The following is a 22,190-nucleotide window of genomic DNA, read 5'->3' on the forward strand; positions in this document are numbered from 1 at the left end:
TATGAAGTCACCACTACTCCAGGTTTCTCCTCCATTGTTCCAGGAATCAAACCCAAAGAGTGCAGGGAATGTAAAGAAACATATGGAGGAAAGACAAAATTCCCATTGATGTAAGAAGAATATAAACTCACCAGTAGAAAGGTTGTGTTTGGTTGCCAAGCCCCAAACCTACAGCCAGAGAAAGTAGATTCCATCAAAAATCAGCAGACACGTAAAAACGTAAGGGGCCCACTAAAGGGGCCCACTAAAGTAAAAGGTCTATTTATTGAGTCTGTGTGTCCTTAAAAGTCTAGTTTTTAAGGTCATGTTGGCTAAATAAAATATTACATTAATTTATTTGGCCCACTACGTAGTCATTTTTAAGTGCCTGCCCTAGGGTTGCCACCTGTCCAGTTTTGACCCAGACAGCCCTTTTTTTGAAGGGCTGTCCAGGTCAAAACTGCCTGCCCGGTTTCCAAATTAAGAACAACGGGCAGGATTTCCTATGATTGACGCAGTGATCGGCCAATCGTCGATTATGACTATAATATATATATATATATATATATATATATATATATATACACATGACTATATATGACTATATATATATGACTATAACTATCGCTATGACACTAGTATCACTGCCCTGTCCCCATTACATCACGGCTCTGCCCCTTCCCAGAGTTAAACAGGCCAAAACGTGGCAACCCCAGCCTGCCCATTAAGGTGAACAGCCAGAAAGACATTGCTTTCAATATATCAGTTACACATAACTTATTGAAACAGTGTAATGAATGTAAGAAAGCTGTAAAGAATTCCTTGCTAAAAAACTGTTCCCCTTAAATTCGGAATGCAGGGAACCTAAGGAAGTTAGAGAAATAACATTCTAATAAAGCAAATTACATATTTAGATTACAAATAGCAATTTTAATAGTAAAATCCATCAGCCTCAATTACCTAAATATATGTTTTCTCTCCCATATACACATTTATCTGTGGGTTTCTTAGTAATTAAATTATGTATTGTACAAGTTCTTTCAACAAACAGAAAGCACACGCAGAATTACTTTTTTAGTACATTTTAGTTGAACCCCCCCCTGATTTATACACCAAAGCCAGTACACAATATTTTACCTATTTTAAATATTTTTATACTTCTAGGATACAAAATAAATGACTGCTTTAGATGTCTTGGGTAATTAATTCACCAGGAACTGATAAATGATAAACAAGGGTTGTTTGTAATCGCCCAAAATTGTTCCTAATTTCGATAGAAAGTGATGTTTAGGGGCCGATTTATTCATACTCGAGGGTCGGGATTAGATATAGCAAAATGAAAAAACTTAGCCATGCTCTATAACAAACAATATAAAATTATATATTATATATTAAATATATTGATAATGGGTTGAGTGCAGAGGAATCTTGTATTTGTCTATATGTATTTTGTGGTCACAGCCTCATTGCACCCCCGCCTAATGATTTTAAAAAATAGTGGTGAGCACAACTTTCCCTTGTTTGTTATAGTTATACAGGAGCAGTGACCAGCTCCATGTTGTAGCTCCCACCCTTCCCAGCTATAGTCAGGTGATCCCACTGGTGTCTAATAAAAGGGCAGCCAAGTTTGGGAGTTTTACTTTGAAAGCAGCTAGTAAGTTGCAGGTAAAACTTAGTCCCTTTGTAAAATGTATAATTAAGCAATTGAATTCTTAATGAATCAGATGAAAATTAAGCGTAGGACTGGCCAGATATGGGATGACTTAGATGACGTAGTTGGCCAGCTTAAATATATTGCAATATATGGACAAACAATCCCTGTGTTGTTTAAAGGGTAAGGCGTTTTTCAGTAGCAGTATGCACAAAATGTCGCTGTCTTAAATATATTGATAATGGGTTGAGTGCAGAGGACTCTTGTGTTTGACTATATATATATATATATATATATATATATATATATATATATATATATATATATATATATATATATATATATATATATATATATATATATATATATATAAGACAGCAAAAAAATAGCAGCACTCCAAGGAATTTTATAGCCAGACGAGATTGGTCAAAGCAAGCAGGTTTATTATTCCAACTGAAACGTTGGAATAATAAACCTGCTTGCTTTGACCAATCTCGTCTAGCTATAAAATTCCTTGGAGTGCTGCTATTTTTTGCTGTCTTTTGTATTTCTATTTGGACTAGCACCCAGGTTATGAACATTGGCTTAAGGTGTGCGCTCCTATCTGCTGCACTATATATATATATATATATATATATATATATATATCTCTCTCTTTAATACAGTTAATCAATTGCTTTCTGGTGGGAGCTACTACATGGAGCTGGCCACTGATCCTGTATAAACTACAGGAAAAAGAAGGAAATTGTGGGATGCAATGTAGCTGTGACCACACAAATGATGCAAATAAATGCAGAATACCTCTATTTTCTGTATGAATATTGTAGTTACAGCCTCTCTTTCTTGCTATAGCAAAAAAACAAGGGGACAAGAATGTGTTTATATATTCCTATGTAAGCACAAAACTTATCAGGTTTAATAAAATATCTCTACTTTACTGAGCATTAAACATTATTATAAGGAACTAATTACCAACTTTATTTCTAAAAATAGAAGTGCCACATCAGATAGACATAATTTCTCATAGAAACATTGCAAGGAAATAACAAGTTATTGTTTTACATAAAGAACTGAAATTGTACATCAGTCTGGACTCTTGCTTTACTTGTGGGGTCACCAGTTGCCCCTGTATCTGTAGCCTTTACTGTTATGTTGTGATATAAACATTGGTTAAGGCATGAGGGGAAACAGAAATTAAAGTTCACACAGAAATTTCTTCTTACAAAGGCATGTTTTGATAGGTCTCAATCACACAGGTCTTTTTGGGTGGTATTGGCGGTGCTAGAAACCTACTCCATTTTTATCCCCAGCACCTGACAGGTGCTTGGAGCAAGGGGTGTACAGGGGGATACTTTTCATTAGGAACATGGACATGGTGGACCACTGAGCCATGGTAAAGTCAATGTCTACACCAGAGATAGATGCTACCATCACCACTTTGCATAGTTTGCTTTCACCCTGCTCCAGCACCGTGCCAAGTTGGTGATATCTGTGCCAGCCCATGTCCATTTATGTGTGCGATTATAATCACTTATGAACAGAAAGAACAAATGTATTTAAAGAAAAACCAAAAGTCAAGAACATACATCCTTTTTGGAGTTAGATGGATAGCAGCTAGCTGTTGACCAGGTAAACTGGTTTCAGAAGGTCTCGCTCTGGCTTTACACACCAATTAGCCACTTGAAGGCAATGATATAAACGTAATACTGACCAGGCAAGGATATGTTCTGGAATTAAAGGGTTGACAAAGTTCTCTAGGTCATTTCTTGTGCCAACATAGAATTCAGCACTTTACAGACACTGTTTATGTAACCACATCAGTTCATGCACCAGAGGAGCTAACACAAATATCCCACCATGCACATATAGAATAGACCCAATTAACCTTCCAGTGTGATTTGGTAGGAGGGTAGAAATGAAAGCACCCAGAGGAATGCTACACAAACCCTGAAGCCACATACAAATTCCTTGTAGAATGAACCCATAGCTCCCAGCACAACATCACATGCCTTGTAGAACCTGGACCAAACAAGATCCCAAATAACATTTCCTTTGTATTTCCTATGTATGCAGTCTCAGGAGCAGAACATGCAAACTAAATCTAAATTCCCAAGTGAGACCAGAAGATTTGAATTGTATTTTACATTAGGTCTGGAAATTCCCAGAAATGCATTTTGTTAAGTTTCCGTATTCAGGGTCATCTCCGATAATCTTTTCCTTTTGCTCATTCAGACACAACAGCAACAAGGTCCTCAAAATACAAAAATGATACATGCATAACATATATTAACAACACAACACAACTCAAATGGCAACTGACTGAAGCAGCAATGTCAATGCTAAAACTCATCCATCCATAACTCTTGACAAAACAACGCATAACATCTCGCCAGCACCACCGCAACAGATAATCTTCCTCATCTTCACTAAAGTGCGTCTGGATCTTTGAGAACATACAGTTAAATGAAGAAAGGTAACAGGCATACTTACATCGTAAAGACAGGTGGAACAGGGAGAAAAGATAAAGAAGTGCTATCATCATGGGAGAACATTGGCTTTGAGCTGTGCAGACACAGACTGTGTGAAAGGCAATGGGACTGAGGATGTGGCTTGCTTCAAAAATAACTGTTTCCTCTTTGTTGTGATATCTCATAACACAATACTTACTACGCTGTAAGTTAATGCCCTACCTAACACATTATCATGAATTACTCCTTGCCCAACATGTACTACATCTGAAGGTAAACCATTTATAAGGTATGTTTGACATACAGCACACCATCCCTTGAATAAACAGCAAAGTATTCGGTGTATGTATTTGCTTTATACATATGACTGGGATATTACTTTTTTGTAACCTTTTCCATTGACTTTCTATTCTACTAAAAAATGTCTATGAAAAGTGGCTCACACACACACACAAAAACTCACACACACGCACACATATATAATATATTCATATATTCGATTTTTTTCTATTTGCTTATTAAAAATGTTATGTAGCTCTACTTAGAAGATAGACAGTTCCTTGGTACCTAGGGCCTTCCCAGTTCATTGAATTTCCCAGTAGATAATGCATTACATGGGATTCCTGCTGTCCAGGTCCTTGGAGGATCCTCAGCTGGAGGAAGGCTTAGGGTCTTCTGGCGCATGCGCAGTAGGAACATTTACAGGTACGGATCTACTGCGCATGTGCCGAATGTCACAAAGACTTCGTGACATTCGGCGCATGCGCAGTAGATCCGTTCCTGCAAAGCAGGAAGAAGATCGCGTGGGAGAAGATGGTACCTGCACAGAGGGGTGAGTAACAAGTTAGGGGCATTTGCCCAGGGGGGACAGGTAGGCCAGGGGGGAGGAGGGAGGGGGGGCCACACAGGGGAGGGGGGAAGGGTTTTGCGCCCAGGGGGTTTCCTTCTCCTTTAAGGAAACTGCCAACACACTGCCATTTAGTGTATAACTTGCATTTATATTATTTCTACCAAACTGCACAACTTTGCACTTATCAGCACTGAACCTCACTTTCCAGTTTGCTGCCCAGTTTTCCAACTCAAGGTGACCCCTAGGGCCCAACGATCAGATCCTAACGATGGGTAACAGGCGGTCGGATCGCGGGACCGCATCAACCAACAGATGTGGCCACGATCCGACGGGATTTTTGGTCAAATCCGATCGACATCTGGCCGACTTTCGACCAGATATCGATCGGGGAAGCCCGTTGGAGGGCCCCATACACAGGCCAATAAGCTGCCGACTCAGTCTGTCGGCAGATTTTATCGGCCCGTGTATGGCCACCTTTAGTCAAATCACTCTGCAAAGTGGCAGCATCCTGCAATTTAGTATCATCTGCAAAAATAGAAACAGTACTTTCAACGCCCACCTCCAGGTCATTAATAAACAAGGTGAAAAGCAAAGGACCTAGTACAGAGCCCTGCGGTACTCCACTAACAACACTGGTCCAATTAGAAAATGTCCCATTTACCACCACTCTTTGTAGTCTATCTTTTAGCCAGTTCTCTATCCAGGTACAAATACTATGTTCCAGGCCAACATTCCTTAATTTAACCAGTAACCTTTTGTGTGGCACTGTATCAAATGCTTTAGCAAAGTCTAAGTAGATCACATCCACTGCCATCCCAGAATCGAGATTCCTGCTCACCTTCTCTTAAAGGTCAATTAAAAAGTCTGGCAAGATCTGTTGCTCATAAAAGCATGCTGGCACAAACTAAGGACAAGTGTCCGCTTACCTATTGAATTGTTTGAGTTCTTTGCAGCTGAAGTTCCAAAACAGAACCAGCTCAGACATTTCAAGTTGAATTTACTTATTTTTTTTCACTTGTATGTTATATCCTTATTTTGACTTGGTAACATTACTGTTAAACGCCAGAGAAAACCACAAACCTACATTATTTGTATGCGAATTCAGACACAATGAATTATTAAAATCATATTACACAAAATGCATATTAATAGTTTACATGTTTTTCTTTTGAAGGCTGATCACATTTCTGCTGCTAGATACTTTACAGGAACAGGATTAATGAGCCTAAAAAACATTTACTGGTCAGTTTTTCTACACATTAAGAGGCAGATTTAAATTTGAATGCCAAATGTGCACTTAAAAAAAAAAGCTTGAAAATATCAACTCAGTAAAATCATATATATACACACATACTATATATATTATCAGCTGGAAACGAATTATCATTATACTGGCTATTTTTTACAGTTTGGGAGAAGAAAAAAAGAAAACAAACTAAGAAAAATAATAAGGTAATGACTAGGATAACACGTGATCATAAAATATAAGGACTATTAGAGGATTATTTATTAAAGTTTGAATCATAAAAACTCGAAAAAACTCTGACTTTTTGGGTCACAAATCTGAAAAACTCTGACTTTTCAGCCTTCAGATCTGAAAAATTTAGATTTTTCATACGACAATCCGAAAAAGGTGAAAAAATCTGAGTTTTTTTTTTAATGATAAATAAGGTTAAATTGAGGGAGGTGTGTTGGGGCCGCGGAAGGAGCCTCGTATCTGCGGCCGGTGAGGGATTGCCTGCAGGTTGGGAAGCAGAGACAGGGTCAGAGAAAAAAGAAGTCATTAACACTGACTGCAAGCCTGAACCCCCTGTGGCTCAACCAGGCAGCAGTGACCAGAAAATGCAAGGTCCCTGGTTGCAGATCCGGCAGCTCTTACAACAATAGAGAGTATATGCAATAAAAGTGCAAGGAAACTTACGGTACGGTACCTTTTTTCTGCTTTTGCTAGGTGCAGCGCCTCATTGATCTTCTGAGCAGCCATGACAGGTGGGAGGTCACAGGGAAAACAAGTGGCAATTGTCCAGCTAATAGTTCTGACTCTTTTAAATCGTTTTAGATAGATTTCTATGCCATAAAACATGATTACACATTTACACATTCACATTTTGAAATCTGACATGGGGCCCCTAGGCTTATACACGAGTCAATACATTTTCCCAGTTTTCATAGGTAAAATTAGGTCGGCTTATACACGAGTATATACGGTAAGTCAGATTTAAATATAGAATGCTATTTGGTCTTCTGCAATCCTGTAGGAAAGCTTTCCAGTGCTATAGTGGCAGAGATCACTCCCCAACATTGTGTAATGTAGAGTAGCAGGGCAGCCAAAGCACTGACCATAAAGCAATGAGGCTGTGCACTTCTGAAACTCTGGATAACAGGTCCCATACATGAACTACTGAAGGAGCAAACAGATGATCTTCAATGCCAGTGAGGCTGCCCGAAGCTCTCCCATTATTCCTATCCCAAGGAAACACTCAAGTTTCCATCTCAATTTTTTTCACTAGGGGTTTTAACCTTTGTAATATAGTTACTGTATATATCTTAAAGGAACAGTAACACCAAAACTGGAAGTGTTTTAAAGTAATGAAAATATCATGTAGTTTTGCCCTGCACTGGTAAAACTGATGTGTTTGCTTCAGAAACACTACTATAGTTCATATAAACAAGCTGCTGTGGAGCAACGGCGGAAATTGAAAAACGGCTATATGGCACAGGAAAACTAATGGATAAAAGATAACACCATTAGTCAGACAGAGCTTATCTGCTATCTGCTGTGTAACCTGAGCCTTTTCTCCTTTGATTGGCTGCCCCCATTGCTACACAGCAGCTTATTTATATAAACAATTGTAGTGTTTCTGAAGCAAACACAGCAGTTTTACCAGTGCAGGGCAACAGTACATGATATTTTCATTACTTTAAAACACTTTTATTTTTTGACATTTAATAGTTGCCCTCAGTATGTACAGGGGCATAACTAGAGGAAGCAGACTCTGCAGTTGCAAGGGGCCCTAAAGCACTAATTAATGAACAATAGGTCAACCTGACAATTTTTTTGCAGCAAGAAACTGAAAATAACATATAGTTATGCAGCTGGTGGTGTTGTAGATTTATAAATACATATGATCAAGGTCACAGACAAGCCAAGGTAACAGGGTCTGACCAAGAGCATAAGGTCAATACTGAATACAATGGGCTGAAGGGAGTGGTAAGGATAAAGTACAATGAATTATATAGTCTACAAATCAGCCTCTGCTACACAGTGCCAAGGGCAAATTGTCACAGGGCCCCAGCTTCTAGGATTGAAGGCAGAAGAGGACAACCATAAAAGCAGTTGTATCTTTCACATACTTTGGCTTATTTTGTAATGGGGAACCCAACCAATATAACATATCAGCCCATGCCCCTTGAACACATCGTCATGATAATAAAGTTACCTATAGGAAAGATTGAGGAGGCGACATGGAGCATTATAACAAACAGAACACCAACCAAGGGCTCAGTTAAACAGAAAAGTTTGTATGTGACAAGTCCAAAATGTCAATACAATGACAATTCAATATATATATAATATATTTCAAGTCTCTAGCAACTCCAGTAGCATGTTTCTAGAAAAAAAAATGATCTGTAGCACAGTCAGATCCAATGCATTATTATAAAATCACTTTAAAGTCCTCTGTAAAAAGAAACACCACATTTCTTTCCTTCTATTGTGTACATATGGGCTTCTGTATCAGACTTCCTGTTTTCATCTTAAACCTCCAGGGCTTGGGCTTGAGCATGCTCAGTTTGCTCCTCTCTCCCTTGTCCCCCTCCCTCCTCCCCTCCCTGCTGTTATTTGATCCCAGAGCTATGAGTGAGCAGGGAGCGACTCAGGCAGGAAGTGATGTCACAACAGCTAATATGGCAGCTGCTATCCTAAACAAACAGAGAGAGCTTCTAGAGCTGTTTACTCAGGTATGGTAAAGCATTCTGCAGAATAAATATAGTCTTATAGCTTGCACTATTGTGGCTCATCTATTGTCAATAAACTCTTTCGGTAGCTTTCCTTCTCCTTTAAGAAAACGTTCACTTTTAAGTTAACTTTTAGTATGTTACATAATTGCCAATACTAAGAAACTTTTCCATTTGTCTTCATTGTTTATTTTTTATAGTTTTTGAATTATTTGCCTTCTTCTTCTGACTCATTTCAGCTTTCAAATATGGGTCACTGACCCCATCTAAAAAACAAATGCTCTGTAAGGCGACACATGTACTGTTATTGATACTTTTTATTAATCATATTTCTATTCAGGCCTCTCCTGTTCACTTTCCAGTCTCTTTTTCAAATCAATGCATAGTTGCTAGAGTAATGTGGACCCTAGCAACCAGATGGCTGAAATTGCAAACTGGAGAGCTAGTGAATAAAAAGCTAAATAACTCAAAAACCACAAATAATAAAAATGAAAACCAATTGCAAATTGTCTCAGAATATCACTCTATACATTATGCTAAAAGTTCTTTAAATGTGAACAGTACAGTCTTTCCATTTACTGCATGATTTAATGCCAATCATTATGAAAGTTATTGTGGCCTTCTATGCACACAAGTAAGCAGTGAATATGTGTCACACCTGCAGCGTGTGGTTTTATTGAAGGCGCACATCTCTGCTGCCCGGTGACTCCAGTCCAGCTTTCACACTCGATGGTTTCCTTTTCTTGTGTAAAGAACAGGCCCGCTGAGATGCTATATTTTGGCAATTTATTGAAAGTAGACAAATAGTGTTCTTATTTCCTTGGGTGAGATCACAAAGTCTTTTGTCCTGAGCGTGTAATCTCTTTGGTCTGAAGATAAAAAAGATATTTCCTGTAAGAAACATCCCCAGTAGCTACAAACTAGTGAGCATTTAAACCTTCCTAGTGTGGTTTTTAAAAGCGCGTTGACTAAGAAGCGACCACTTGGAAGCTGTAGTTTTTCAGCTGCCCTGCTGCTTTCAGTAACCTCGGATGTGCCGTTATAATAACTGCACCGATGCTCTACTACAGGGATCCCCAACCTTTTGAACCCTTGAGCAATATTCAGAAGTAAAAGGAGCTGGTGAGCAACACTAGCATGACAATGTACTTGGGGTACCAAATAAGGGCTGTGATTGGCTATTTGGTAGTCCGTATGTGGATTTTCAACCTACATTAAGGCTCTGTTTGGCAGTGCACCTGTTTTTTTATGAAACCAAAATTTGCCTCCAAGCAGGGCCTGGCCAAGGCATTTTGGCACCCTCGGCAAGGGCTTTAATCAGTGCTCTCCACCCGGTCCTGCATTACCATTTCCCACCTTACCATTCATATTGCCCCCTGTGCCAACAGCCATTGTGTTGCCTCATGTACCTGCAGTAGCGATCGCAGAGGGGAACGAGCCCTGGTGCGTGACGCGCAGCCGGGCCCCGTCCCCCTCCGTACGGCCGCATTTTCAGCGGTGAACGGACTGCCGGGGGGCCCTGAGGGGGTGTGGGCCCTGGCCCGCTCGCACCCCCTGCTCCCCCGGTAGTTCCGCCACTGTATACCTGTGCCAACACCTATCATATTGCTCCCATTTGTACCTGTGCCAATGGCAGTAAACCCCTCAGATTGCTCCCAAGTCCCCAATCTGTACATGTGCCAGCAGCAGCCAAAAAATCCATCATATTGCCCCTAATCTGTACCTCTGCCAGCAGGAGCCAAAAATCCATCATATTGCCCCAAACATCTCTGTACCTTTGCCAGCAGCCACCATATTGCCCCATGTGCCTGAGCCAGCAGCAGCCAATCCCTCATATTGCCCCCGATCTGTACCTGTGCCAGCAGCAGCCAAACTATCCACAAAATTGCCCCCAAATATGTACAAGTGCCAGCAGGAGCCAAAAATCCATCATATTGCCCCATATCATCTGTTTACCTGAGCAAGCAGCAGCCAAGATATTGCCCACAAATATGTACTTGTGCCAGCAGCTGCCAAGAGGGAGGTGGGAAGTGCTTCTGCCCACAGTATGAATCACGGGCAAGAACAGGCAGTTTATTAAATTCAAAAACTATTAAAGGTCAAGGAAACCAAAAAATTCCCCTTAAAAGGGGAACGCCTACTCTGCCTACCCCTAGTTCTGGCCCTGCACCCAAGCCTGGAATTCAAATATAAGCACCTGCTTTGAGGCCACTGGGAGCATCAGAAACATCTGAATTGCAGGAAGGCCCACCGAGTCCATTTTAATGAATTAATTCATTTTTTTAAAACGGATTTCCTTTTTCTCTGTAATAATAAAACAGTACATTATACTTGATTCCAACTAAGTTATAATCAATCCGTATTGCAGGCAGAACACTCCTATTGGGTTTAATTAATGTTTTAATGTTTTTTTTTCTAGCACCCTTTAGGTATGGAGATTCAAATTATAGAAAGATCCCTTATCCAGAAAACCCCAGGTCCTGTGGACAACAGGTCCCATACATATAGTATGAAATTGTTTAAAGGGATCCTGTCATCGGAAAACATGTTTTTTCCAAACACATCAGTTAATAGTGCTGCTCCAGCAGAATTCTACACTGAAATCCATTTCTCAAAAGAGCAAATCAATTTTGAAATCTGACATGGGGCTAGACATATTGTCAATTTCCCAGCTGCCCCTGGTCATGTGACTTGTGCCTGCACTTTACATGAGAAATGCTTTCTGGCAGGCTGCTGTTTTTCCTACTCAATGTAACTGAATGTGTCTCAGTGGGACATGGGTTTTTACTATTGAGTGTTGTTCTTAGATCTACCAGGCAGCTGTTATTTTGTGTTAGGGCTATTCCACACGGGGAGATAGCGACGCGTTTGCGGTCGCGGCGACAAAGCGCCGCGACAGTCGCCGCGACCGGCGCAGGCAACAGTTTTGTATGGGCGCCTATGTAAAAACGCCTGTGCTAACCACACGAGGCGATGCGCTTTTCAACAGTCGCCTGAAAAAGCCTGGCGAGGCATTTTCAGGCGACTGTTGAAAAGCGCATTGACCGCAAACGCGTCGCTATCTCCCCGTGTGGACTAGCCCTTAGGGAGCTGTTATCTGGTTACCTTCCCATTGTTCTGTTGTTTGGCTGCTGGGGGGGGGGGGGAGGGAGGGGGTGATATCACTCCAACTTGCAGCACAGCAGTAAAGAGTGATTGAAGTTTATCACAGCACAAGTCACATGACTTGGGCAGCTGGGAAATTGACATTATGTCTAGCCCCATGTCAGATTTCAAAATTGAATATAAAAAATCTGTTTGCTCTTTTGAGAAATGGATTTCAGTGCAGAATTCTGCTGGACTGAATTAACTGATTCATTTTGAAAAAAATGCTTTTTCCCATGACAGTATCCCTTTAAAGCTTTAATTAACCGTTGTTAATTAAAGTTTAATTAACCGTTGTTAATTAAAGTAAATTTCATTTGCAGGGGTTGTTTAGTTGAGTTAACTTTTAGTATGACGTAGAGACTGATATTCTGAGACAATTTGCAGTTGGTTTTAATTTTTTAATATTTGTCATTTTTTGAGTTATTTAGCTTTTTATTCAGCATCTCCAGTTTGCAATTTCAGCAATCTGGTTGCTAGGGTTCAAATTACCCTAGCAACCATGCATAGGAGAGGGACCGAACTGAAAGATGAGTAATAAAAAGTAGCAATAACAATACATTTGTAGCCTTACAAAGCATTTGTTTATCTTAGATGGGGTCAGTGATCCCCATTTGAAAGCTGAAGGCAAATAACTTAAAAATGACATAAACTAAATAAAGAAGACCAATTGAAAATTTGCTTGGAATTGTCCATTCTATAATATACTAAAAGTTAACTTGAGCTCACTCAAGGGAACTTCTTACATAGTCAATTAAGTTTCTCTGATCCAGCTGCCAAAAACCAACAGTAATATGATGAAAAACATACATTTTCACACAAAACAGATGCAATGAAGACAACAGAATAAAGATCATACAGTAAATTTGCTGGCAGAGAGAGAAGAATATAAGGCATCATTGTGGTAGATGAGTTTTGCGGGGGGTGAAATACAGCACCGTTATAGGAAGTCTGCTCTGACACTTAGAACATACCACTGAATGGAAACTATAAGTACAGGCTTTCTGGGTTTACAATAGAAAAAAACTTACAGTACTGAGAAAAACAAAATCGAGTCATAGGACAAGGCTTCACAAAGGGCAAAGAGAAGACAAAGTGCATTTTGTGTAGATTTGTTTTCATAGAAGAATGATTTTATAATGTTTCTCTATGGATGTTAGTTTTGTGGCTGTTTTCTGTTTAGGGGCTCTATTATTACCATTATATTTAGGACCAAAATTCGTGTATCAGGGAGTAACCACAGAGGAAGCAGACTCTGCAGCTTTAGGGGGGGCCATGGGATATAGGGGCTCTAAAATGCCCTAATACAGGGATCCCCAACCTTTTTTTTACCCGTGAGCCACATTTAAATGTAAAAAGAGTTGTGGAGCAACACAAGCAGGAAAAAGTCCCTTGGGGTGCCAAATAAGTGCTGTGATTGGCTCGTATGTGGACTGGCAGCCTACAAGAGGCTCTACTTGGCACTATACTTAGTACACTTATTACTTTTATGCAATTAAAACTTGATTCCAAGCCTGTAATTCAAAAATAAGCACCTGCTTTGAGGACACATCCAAGGGGTTGGAGAGCAACATGTTACTCACGAGCTACTGGTTGGGGATCACTGCCCTAATTCATAAATAATTTTAATAAATATTGGTAAAACAGGTCAACCTCTAGACCAGGGGTCCCCGACCTTTTTTTACCCGCGAACCAAATTCAAATGTAAAAAGAGTCGGGGAGCAACACAAGCATAAAAAAGTCCCTTGGGGTGCCAAATAAAGTCTGTGATTGGCTATTTGGTAGCCCCTATATGGACTGGTAGCCTGCAAGAGGCTCTACTTGGCACTATACTTAGTTTTTATGCAATTAAAACTTGCCTCCAAGCCTGGAATTCAAAAATAAGCAGCTGCTTTGAGGCCACTGAGAGTAACATCCAAGGGGTTGGTGAGTAACATGTTGCTCACGAGCTACTGGTTGGGGATCACTGCTCTAGACATTTTGGAGGCTTGAAAAATAATTTGCTGTAGGGCCCAGTAATATCTAGTTACACCACTGCCGTGTATGCTAGTAATGCATTCATTCGACAACACTCAGAAGATCTCTATGTTTTCTCTGTAAATACCAGTTTAAGAACATGACTTCAATATGAAATTTGATGACTACTGGTCTATATGTGCAAGTATAGGTCTTGTGTGTTACAACTGAACAGAGCCTCTAGGGCTACAAAAATCTAAGCGGGAAAAGGGGTGTTTTACAAGTTCAGCAACTTCTGAAGAGTCGTCACTGCTTTATAACATGGTTGCATTTGGTAATGGAAAAAAGAGAACATCTAAAATCAGTTCTAAAGTAGTTCTAAAAATAGTATTAGATATTTCTTTCAAACAGGAGCACTGGTCTGGGAAAAAAATAGTAAATCAATACACAGGAAGGTGCCTTTTCATTAAGTGTTATTTCTGCCTCTTTCTGAACTAAACTTTCAAATATTCTGTGTCTGTAAGGATTAGCAAATCTTTCTAAAGATTGATTTTTATTGTCACATTCATTCTCAGCCACAGTCCCTTCCGTGAAGCTATTATTCCCACTGTTACTATAGGCACGATCTCTCCCTACTATACCTGCTATCCCACAGTCACAGTCCCTTCCCAGAGACTATTATCCAATGTTACTATAGGCACCATCTCTCCCTACTATACCTGCAATCCCACAGTCACACTCCCTTCCCAGAGACTATTATCCACTGTTACTATAGGCACCATCTCTCCCTACTATACCTGCTATCCCACAGTCACACTCCCTTCCCAGAGACTATTATCCACTGTTACTATAGACACCATCTCTCCCTACTATACCTGCTATCCCACAGTCACACTCCCTTCCCAGAGACTATTATCCACTGTTACTATAGACACCATCTCTCCCTACTATACCTGCTATCCCACAGTCACACTCCCTTCCCAGAGACTATTATCCACTGTTACTATAGACACCATCTCTCCCTACTATACCTGCTATCCCACAGTCACACTCCCTTCCCAGAGACTATTATCCACTGTTACTATAGACACCATCTCTCCCTACTATACCTGCTATCCCACAGTCACACTCCCTTCCCAGAGACTATTATCCACTGTTACTATAGGCACCATCTCTCCCTACTATACCTGCTATCCCACAGTCACACTCCCTTCCCAGAGACTATTATCCACTGTTACTATAGGCACCATCTCTCCATACTATACCTGCTATCCCACAGTCACACTCCCTTCCCAGAGACTATTATCCACTGTTACTATAGGCACCATCTCTCCCTACTATACCTGCTATCCCACAGTCACACTCCCTTCCCAGAGACTATTATCCACTGTTACTATAGACACCATCTCTTCCTACTATACCTGCTATGCCACAGCCATTGCCATACAGACAATTCATGTTGTGTGTGGCCAGCTAGATGATAGATACGTGTTTTAGTAGGATTTAGCCTTGAAACAGGACCTTGGCTTCCTATTATAAAAAATGTATATAATCTTTCGCTCTCGTGTTTATTAAAGTACTATGAGACAAGTTTGTGGCGTTAATTACGCAAGTCTAATGGTTAGTTTCTGGGAGTTGCGAGTTTTTTTGGCACTCGTTTAGGTTAACTCTTTCATATAACCAACAGAGGGCGCACTGTTATTCTTTCATATAACCAACAGAGGGTGCTGTGTGATATTGCAGTCAGTGTTATTCTTTCATATAACCAACAGAGGGTGCTGTGTGATATTGCAGTCAGTGTTATTCTTTCATATAACCAACAGAGGGCACTGTGTGATATTGCAGTCTCTCCCCAAGCGAACTGTTGGTATAGGAATGATTAAAAGTGACTGCAATCTCAGCTACTGCCCACTGGTAGACTTTTTCAGCACATTTTGGATGCTGAAAAACTCGGCTTATACTCGAGTATATACGGTATATATATATATATATATATATATATATATCTATATATCTATAGATATATATAGATATATATATATATATATATATATATATAGTGAGTGAGTTTATATAAAATAGTATTTATTATCAATTAAGAAATTTATTGTTAAATACACTTATGGCCAATTAAGTAATATCAGGAATTGTTTTCACATGATATTAATTATTATTAATGAATTCACTATTAATACACTCATTCCTCCCCATTACTATCAATAATTTTCACTGTTTATGTTTAAAAATCGTCTTTTACTATATAATGTCTGTCTTTGTTTCACTGGGTGGTGACAATTTTTTCATGCTACAACTTACGTAGCATGAATGTGATAATAGATATTAATATATATGTGCGCCAGAATATTTACGATGACAGACATATGAGCACTTTAGTGAACATGCTCTTGCATTTTTTACAGTGTATTTTCTGTCTCAGGTCATTATCAGTGTATTGCACCTTAGTAAACAGCCACACAGACACATGTATGCGCTGAACGCAGGTGAAATGCAACATGCTGCGTCCCACCTGTGTTTGGCGCTTACATGCGCCTGTGTGAGTACAGCCCCCTTCACAATAATCGAGTGTGTCTATTCCTGCGCTCCCCTACGGCTGAACGGAAGAAAGTGCAAGGCAGGGAAGCGCAGGAAAAACCGCCCATGTGTAAGAGCCCTAACCGAATAAAATTAATTGATTTGTAGTCTGATTGGGCTGGGGTTAAAGACTGTGTACCAGTTGAAACCAAAAATGGAGTAGGTTAAGAAAGAGAAAAGGTGCCACAGGTCGATTTATATCAGAGGCACAGGGGCTTAACTATAGAGGAAGTAGACCCTGCGCCTGCAGGGGGGCCCAGGAGATATAGGGGCACCATAAGGCCCAACTTAATGTTCCAATTCAATATATATTGTTAATATAGAAAATCTCTGGATAAGGGGGCCCTAAAATGAATTTGCTGTGGGGCCCAATAACATCTAATTACGCCACTGCAGAGGCAGATGAGACAATCTCATTTTCACCAGTTTCCCTCTTCTTCCCTATTTTTAAGGTATAACCAACTGGGCTCTTAAAGCAATTTTTTCAATTCAGTATAAGATTAATAAACAATGTTAGGAAAGACAGTGCAGAGGTTGAAGACAGATAATATTATTATCAGGTGGTATTATTATGATTATTCTGCTGTACAATTCAGAGTAGAAGTGTTGAGTAAGCCCAGCAGGCTGCTGTAAGACAGTATTCCACACCCTTATGTTTTTGTAATGAGAATGGAAGCCTCGTACTAATCATCCCTGGCACCTCTGTCACAATTAAGCAAATATGTGAGCAGTCTCCATGCCAATGACATGATGTGGGGGGAGAGATTTCAAGTCGGAGTTCTGTAACATGGGGGTTGCGCATGGAAATGGCAGAATGATTACAGCAGCTCTCCGACATGTGACGCATCTGGGAAATTGAGATTCACATAGTGCCAGCCTACTTGAGACCCTAACTCTAGCGTGAAGATGTATTTTATGATTGAATGTTTTTCTGAACAATTTATATTAAAATAGATGGTATATCTGTACACAGGTTGATAGCCAAGCCAGCATCAATTCGGGACATCATTTTCACAGTTAACATTTTGTTTTTATAAATACACACTTATAAAAACATCATAGGTATTGCAATTTAAGGGGGATGCCCACCAAATAAATTGTGTTTTGCCTAAAGTAATTGCAACTTAAAAGCAGAACAGATATAAGCTTTGTTATACAGAACGCTTGGGACCTGGGGCTTTCTGTGATTTGAATCTCCATACCTTATGTCTACTAAAAAATAATTTAAACATGAAATATACCCAATAGAATTGTTTTGCCTCTGCCTTGGATTAATTATAGTTTAGTTCGGATCAAGCACAAGGTATTGTTTCTTAATTACAAACATTGGAAAAATAAAAATATGATCAGGCCTGGATTACTAGCAAGGCCACAAAGGCCCGGGGTTAGGGTGCAAGATTTTAGGGTCGGCATGCTGCAATCTAAGGAGCACTGGGAATGTGTACACCTTTACATGTAATCTCCAGTGTTCCTGCACACGTGTGTTCTCATGGGGGGCTCACTTGTAAGAGAGTCAGGTACTAGGACCATAGGGGCACCCGGCCGAAATCCAGGTCTGAATATGAATATTTCCAGATAACGGATCCCATACCTGTATTCCTTTTTGTTCTGACTGTTCAAGCAATGTAGCAGAGATCAGTTCTGCTCCAGGTCTGTGCATCAGTTGGCTTCTGCTACATTGTTCATCTAGTCAAGAGCCCTGTCACTGACAAGAATGAAAACTGCATCTCTCCCCTCCCCTTTGGCCTGAAAAGCATGAATCAGGAACCTCAGTTTCCATTTATCTCAACAGCACTTTGGTACTAATATATTCCTTCGGGGGGCATAGATTATCTCTGTGTGCTATCGCTTGGGGTGGCAGAATTTGTGTCAGGTTGCTACAATATCTCTTTGGGGTGGAGGAGTTTGTGTCAGGTTGCTACAATATCCCTTTGGGTGGCAAAGTTTGTATCTGGGTGCTACAATATCCCATTGGATGGGAGAGTTTGTATTTGAGTGCTACAATATCCCATTGGATGGGAGAGAGTGAATCTGGGTGCTACAATATCCTATTGGATGGGAGAGAGTGAATCTGGGGCTTCAATATCCCATTGGATGGGAGAGTTTGTATTGGGGGCTACAATATCCCATTGGATAGGAGCATTTGAGTGTGGGTGCTACAATATCCTTTGGGGTTGTGAATTAATCATTGTGCACTACATAATCCCTTTGTGTAACAGGGTTTGTGTCTGTGCTACAATATCCCTTTGGGTTAACAGAGTTAATCCTTGTGTGCTGCAATATCCCTTTAGATGCCAGGCTGCCTGAATTGCAAAGTGCTGTGTTGGAATCATGTACAGTAACATGATTAAATCTGGATATCTTCTCTGTGCTGTGATTTCATGCTGGGCCTGCAATTTGGATGTAAGTCAGAAAAGAATTGTCTGCGCTCTCAACTCCATGGGGAGCTTTGTGAAAGTCTATTTCACTTAAATGATATCCTTTTGCTACGGCGGCTTCAAGAAAACAGTCCATCCAACAAATAATTTATATATATGAACTTACTTGCCTTGGTGCAGAGCCACAGCAGTATTAATCAAATCAGAAGTTCGCACACTCAGATCTTAAAGAATAAAATAATATATTAAAGTTCACTACTGGGAGACTAATGTTTTTCGGCCAGCAATCTAGCCTTTCTCACCATTACTTTTTTTTTTTTTTGTCTTATGTTTTAGGATTGATTATGAGAATGCCATTGCTCAGGGCAAAGATTGGCTGATATCAAATAAGTAAACAGAGAATTGTGGATTGTATAGTAATAGAAAGAACAAAAATGTTTTCTCTAAACTTGGGTGAGGGTCTAGGATAAGTAAGGTGGAATATAAAAACAAAGGCCTGAGAACAGAACAGTATTAATGCTACATTACCCCAAAATAATCAGGGCAGTCAGTAATATAATTCAATACTTTAGTGCACTGGCACACGGGGCAGCTTTATGTGTATTACCTGTCTGCTTCAGCAAAGTTTATCAAGAGAGTACGATCTACTAGATTGTAAGCTCTAATGGTCAGGGCCACTTCTGGAAGGGTCAATATTTGTATTTAAACTGTATGTTTCATGTGTACAACCTTCTCTTGTATAGCACTGCTGAATCTGTTGGCCCTATCAATGCTTCTTCTTAATAATATTTATAACAGTGGAGGCAGTAGAAAGGTCATTCATGGGCTTGTATTCCTTCTGAGGGCTTTATCCATCCAAAACTTTTCCTCAGACATAATGATCAAAGCATTTTACTTTCTGGCATACATTTAGGGGCAGATTTATCAAGGGTCGAAGTGAATTCGAGGGAATTTTCAAAGTAAAAAAATTAGAAATTCAAAGTAATTTTTTGGATACCTCGACCTTCGAATAGGATACTACGACTTCGAATTCTATTTGAAGTAAAAATAGTTTGAATATTCCAACATTCGATAATCAAAGTACTGTCTCTTTAAAAAAACTTTGACTTCAATACTTCGCCAAATGAAACCTGCCGAAGTGCTATGTTAGCCTATGGGGACCTTCTACAACCATTTTCTAAGTCTTTACACATCGAAGTAAAATCGTTCGATCGTACGCTAAAATCGGTCGAACGATTTTACTTTGATCGTTCGATGGCCAAATTCGGTGAAAAATACTTTGACTTCGATATTCGAATTCAAAGTATTTTAATTTGGTCGAATTTCGAAGTGTAAAATTCTTCGAAATTCCTCCATCAAATTAAAATACTTTGATACCCTTGATAAATCTGCCCCTTAAAGACAACGTGTAAATCTGCATTAAAGGGGAATTTTATCTTTATGTTAAGTTTTAGTATGTTATAGATTTTCCTATTTTAAGCATTTTTCATCAGATGAAGCCCTTTACATTTACTACAGTTTTTAAATAGAATTTCAAATGTAATTTTGGTGCCCATGTAAAGCAAACAATAAAAAGTGATTCTCGGTAAGGCTGCAGTTGTATTGTTAATTTTTTATTCTTTTTTTTTCTAAAGTCCCTCCCTAGTCATGTTCCAGTGTTACTTATGAACTTCACAATTTAATGAATTGCAAATCCTCTAGTTCTTTATTACAACCGTCAGGGTATAGTTGTTATTAAAGTATTTATTCTTGAGAAAAAGAAAGTCTTGTGATGTTGTTCTACCTAGAAGTGACCAGAGAAACATCAGCTGACCCTTCTCAACTCTAACTTAATTAGCAGAGCAGTTGGCCAAATTGATGCTGTGATTTCAGATTTGTAATATCAGCAGTTTAAAAGCTGCTAATATCTTGAAAACTAGAAAAAAATCATGTAAATTGCAAAAGTGTTCTGGGGAGCAACTTTACATTAGTTTGTTACGAGAGTTCACATTCGTGAAGTGTTAAACATACAGAATTCCCTTCTACTTGTTGATTGGGATTAGCTGAGCAAATTAAAATTTTGAGCCAATTCAAGCTAATTTTGACCACTTGGAATTTAAGCTTGAGACACACTAAAGTGTCCAAGCAACTAAACCCCAACCATATACAGAATGAGAAAGGGGGTAAATAGTTAGGACCACCATATGGGGTTTACCTTGACGTGGTATAGTGGCTTATCAATTTTATGATCATAATTTTGTAAATAAAAAAAAATCTGTTGCAAAAATTGCAAAATACACGCATTAGCTTAGATTAGGGATGCACTGTATGCACTATTTAAAGATCCAAGTTACAGAAAGATCCGTTATCCGGAAAACCCCAGGTCGCGAGCATTTGCTGTAAAATATGTTGGCGCTATATAAATACATGTTAATAATAATAACAGGTCCCATACAATAAATACATGTTAATAATAACAGGTCCCATACCTGTAGTATATTCACATAAATGTCCCCTTATCTAAAGCCAAGATGATGTGTAAGTGTATGCATTTGTGTATGTATAAATGTATTGCCATGGAATGCTAATGTATACGGCGCTTATCACAATTCCGTGCTCTGATCTTGCTATAAAAATATGCGAGACGGTGCTGGGAAGCCAGAGCACTAAAACTGTCCATCCCTGAAATACTTCAGCAGCTGCAAGAAGAAAGGTTATTGACAGTTTCACTTGGGAGATATAACTGAGTGGATTCCGCATAAAACAGAAGATGCTGGTGGTCTATTAGTCAGGTTAGGATAATGTATGTGATGTGCTGCAGAGATGAGGAAGATGATGTGACAAGAAGTGATGAGCGAATCTGTAACTTTCTGTGAAATTTGTGAAACAGAAAATATTCGCGAAACAGCAAATTTTCATGAAACGTAGTTGTTAAAGGGCGTTTTTACGTGTGACAAATTTTACTCTCCAAAGTCAATGGGCGTTTTTTTTCTTATGACGACTTTTTTTGTCCTAATGCATTAAAGTCAACAAGCATTTTTTTTGTTATAGCAACTTTTTTTTATCCGAATGCATTACAGTCAGCAAGCGTTTTTTTCTTATGACGACTTTTTTTGTCCGAATGCATTAAAGTGAACAATCGTTTTTTTTCTTATGGTGACTTTTTTTGTTCTAATGTATTAAAGTCAATGGGCATTTTTTTTTTTTTAATGGTGACTGTTTTCTCCTTCTCCTTT

General features: G+C 39.3%; 1 protein-coding gene across 2 annotated transcripts in view; it reads right to left on the reverse strand.

Annotated features, from left to right (window-relative positions):
• LOC108704166 overlaps positions 1 to 22,190 on the reverse strand; it is a 40,095-nt gene that overhangs the window by 15,183 nt on the left and 2,722 nt on the right. The window contains exon 1 of one of the 2 annotated variants that reach the window (XM_041579395.1): positions 4,121 to 4,196. The exons of the other annotated variant lie outside the window; for it this stretch is intronic. Within the exon in view, the coding sequence (XP_041435329.1) occupies positions 4,121 to 4,172 (52 nt within the window). The 5' untranslated portion in view covers positions 4,173 to 4,196. Of the gene's footprint in view, positions 1 to 4,120; positions 4,197 to 22,190 lie in introns of those variants that run through there. 2 annotated transcript variants of the gene reach the window in all.

This window comes from Xenopus laevis, chromosome 1S, assembly GCF_017654675.1.
Source record: "Xenopus laevis strain J_2021 chromosome 1S, Xenopus_laevis_v10.1, whole genome shotgun sequence".
NCBI classification, from domain to species: domain Eukaryota; kingdom Metazoa; phylum Chordata; class Amphibia; order Anura; family Pipidae; genus Xenopus; species Xenopus laevis.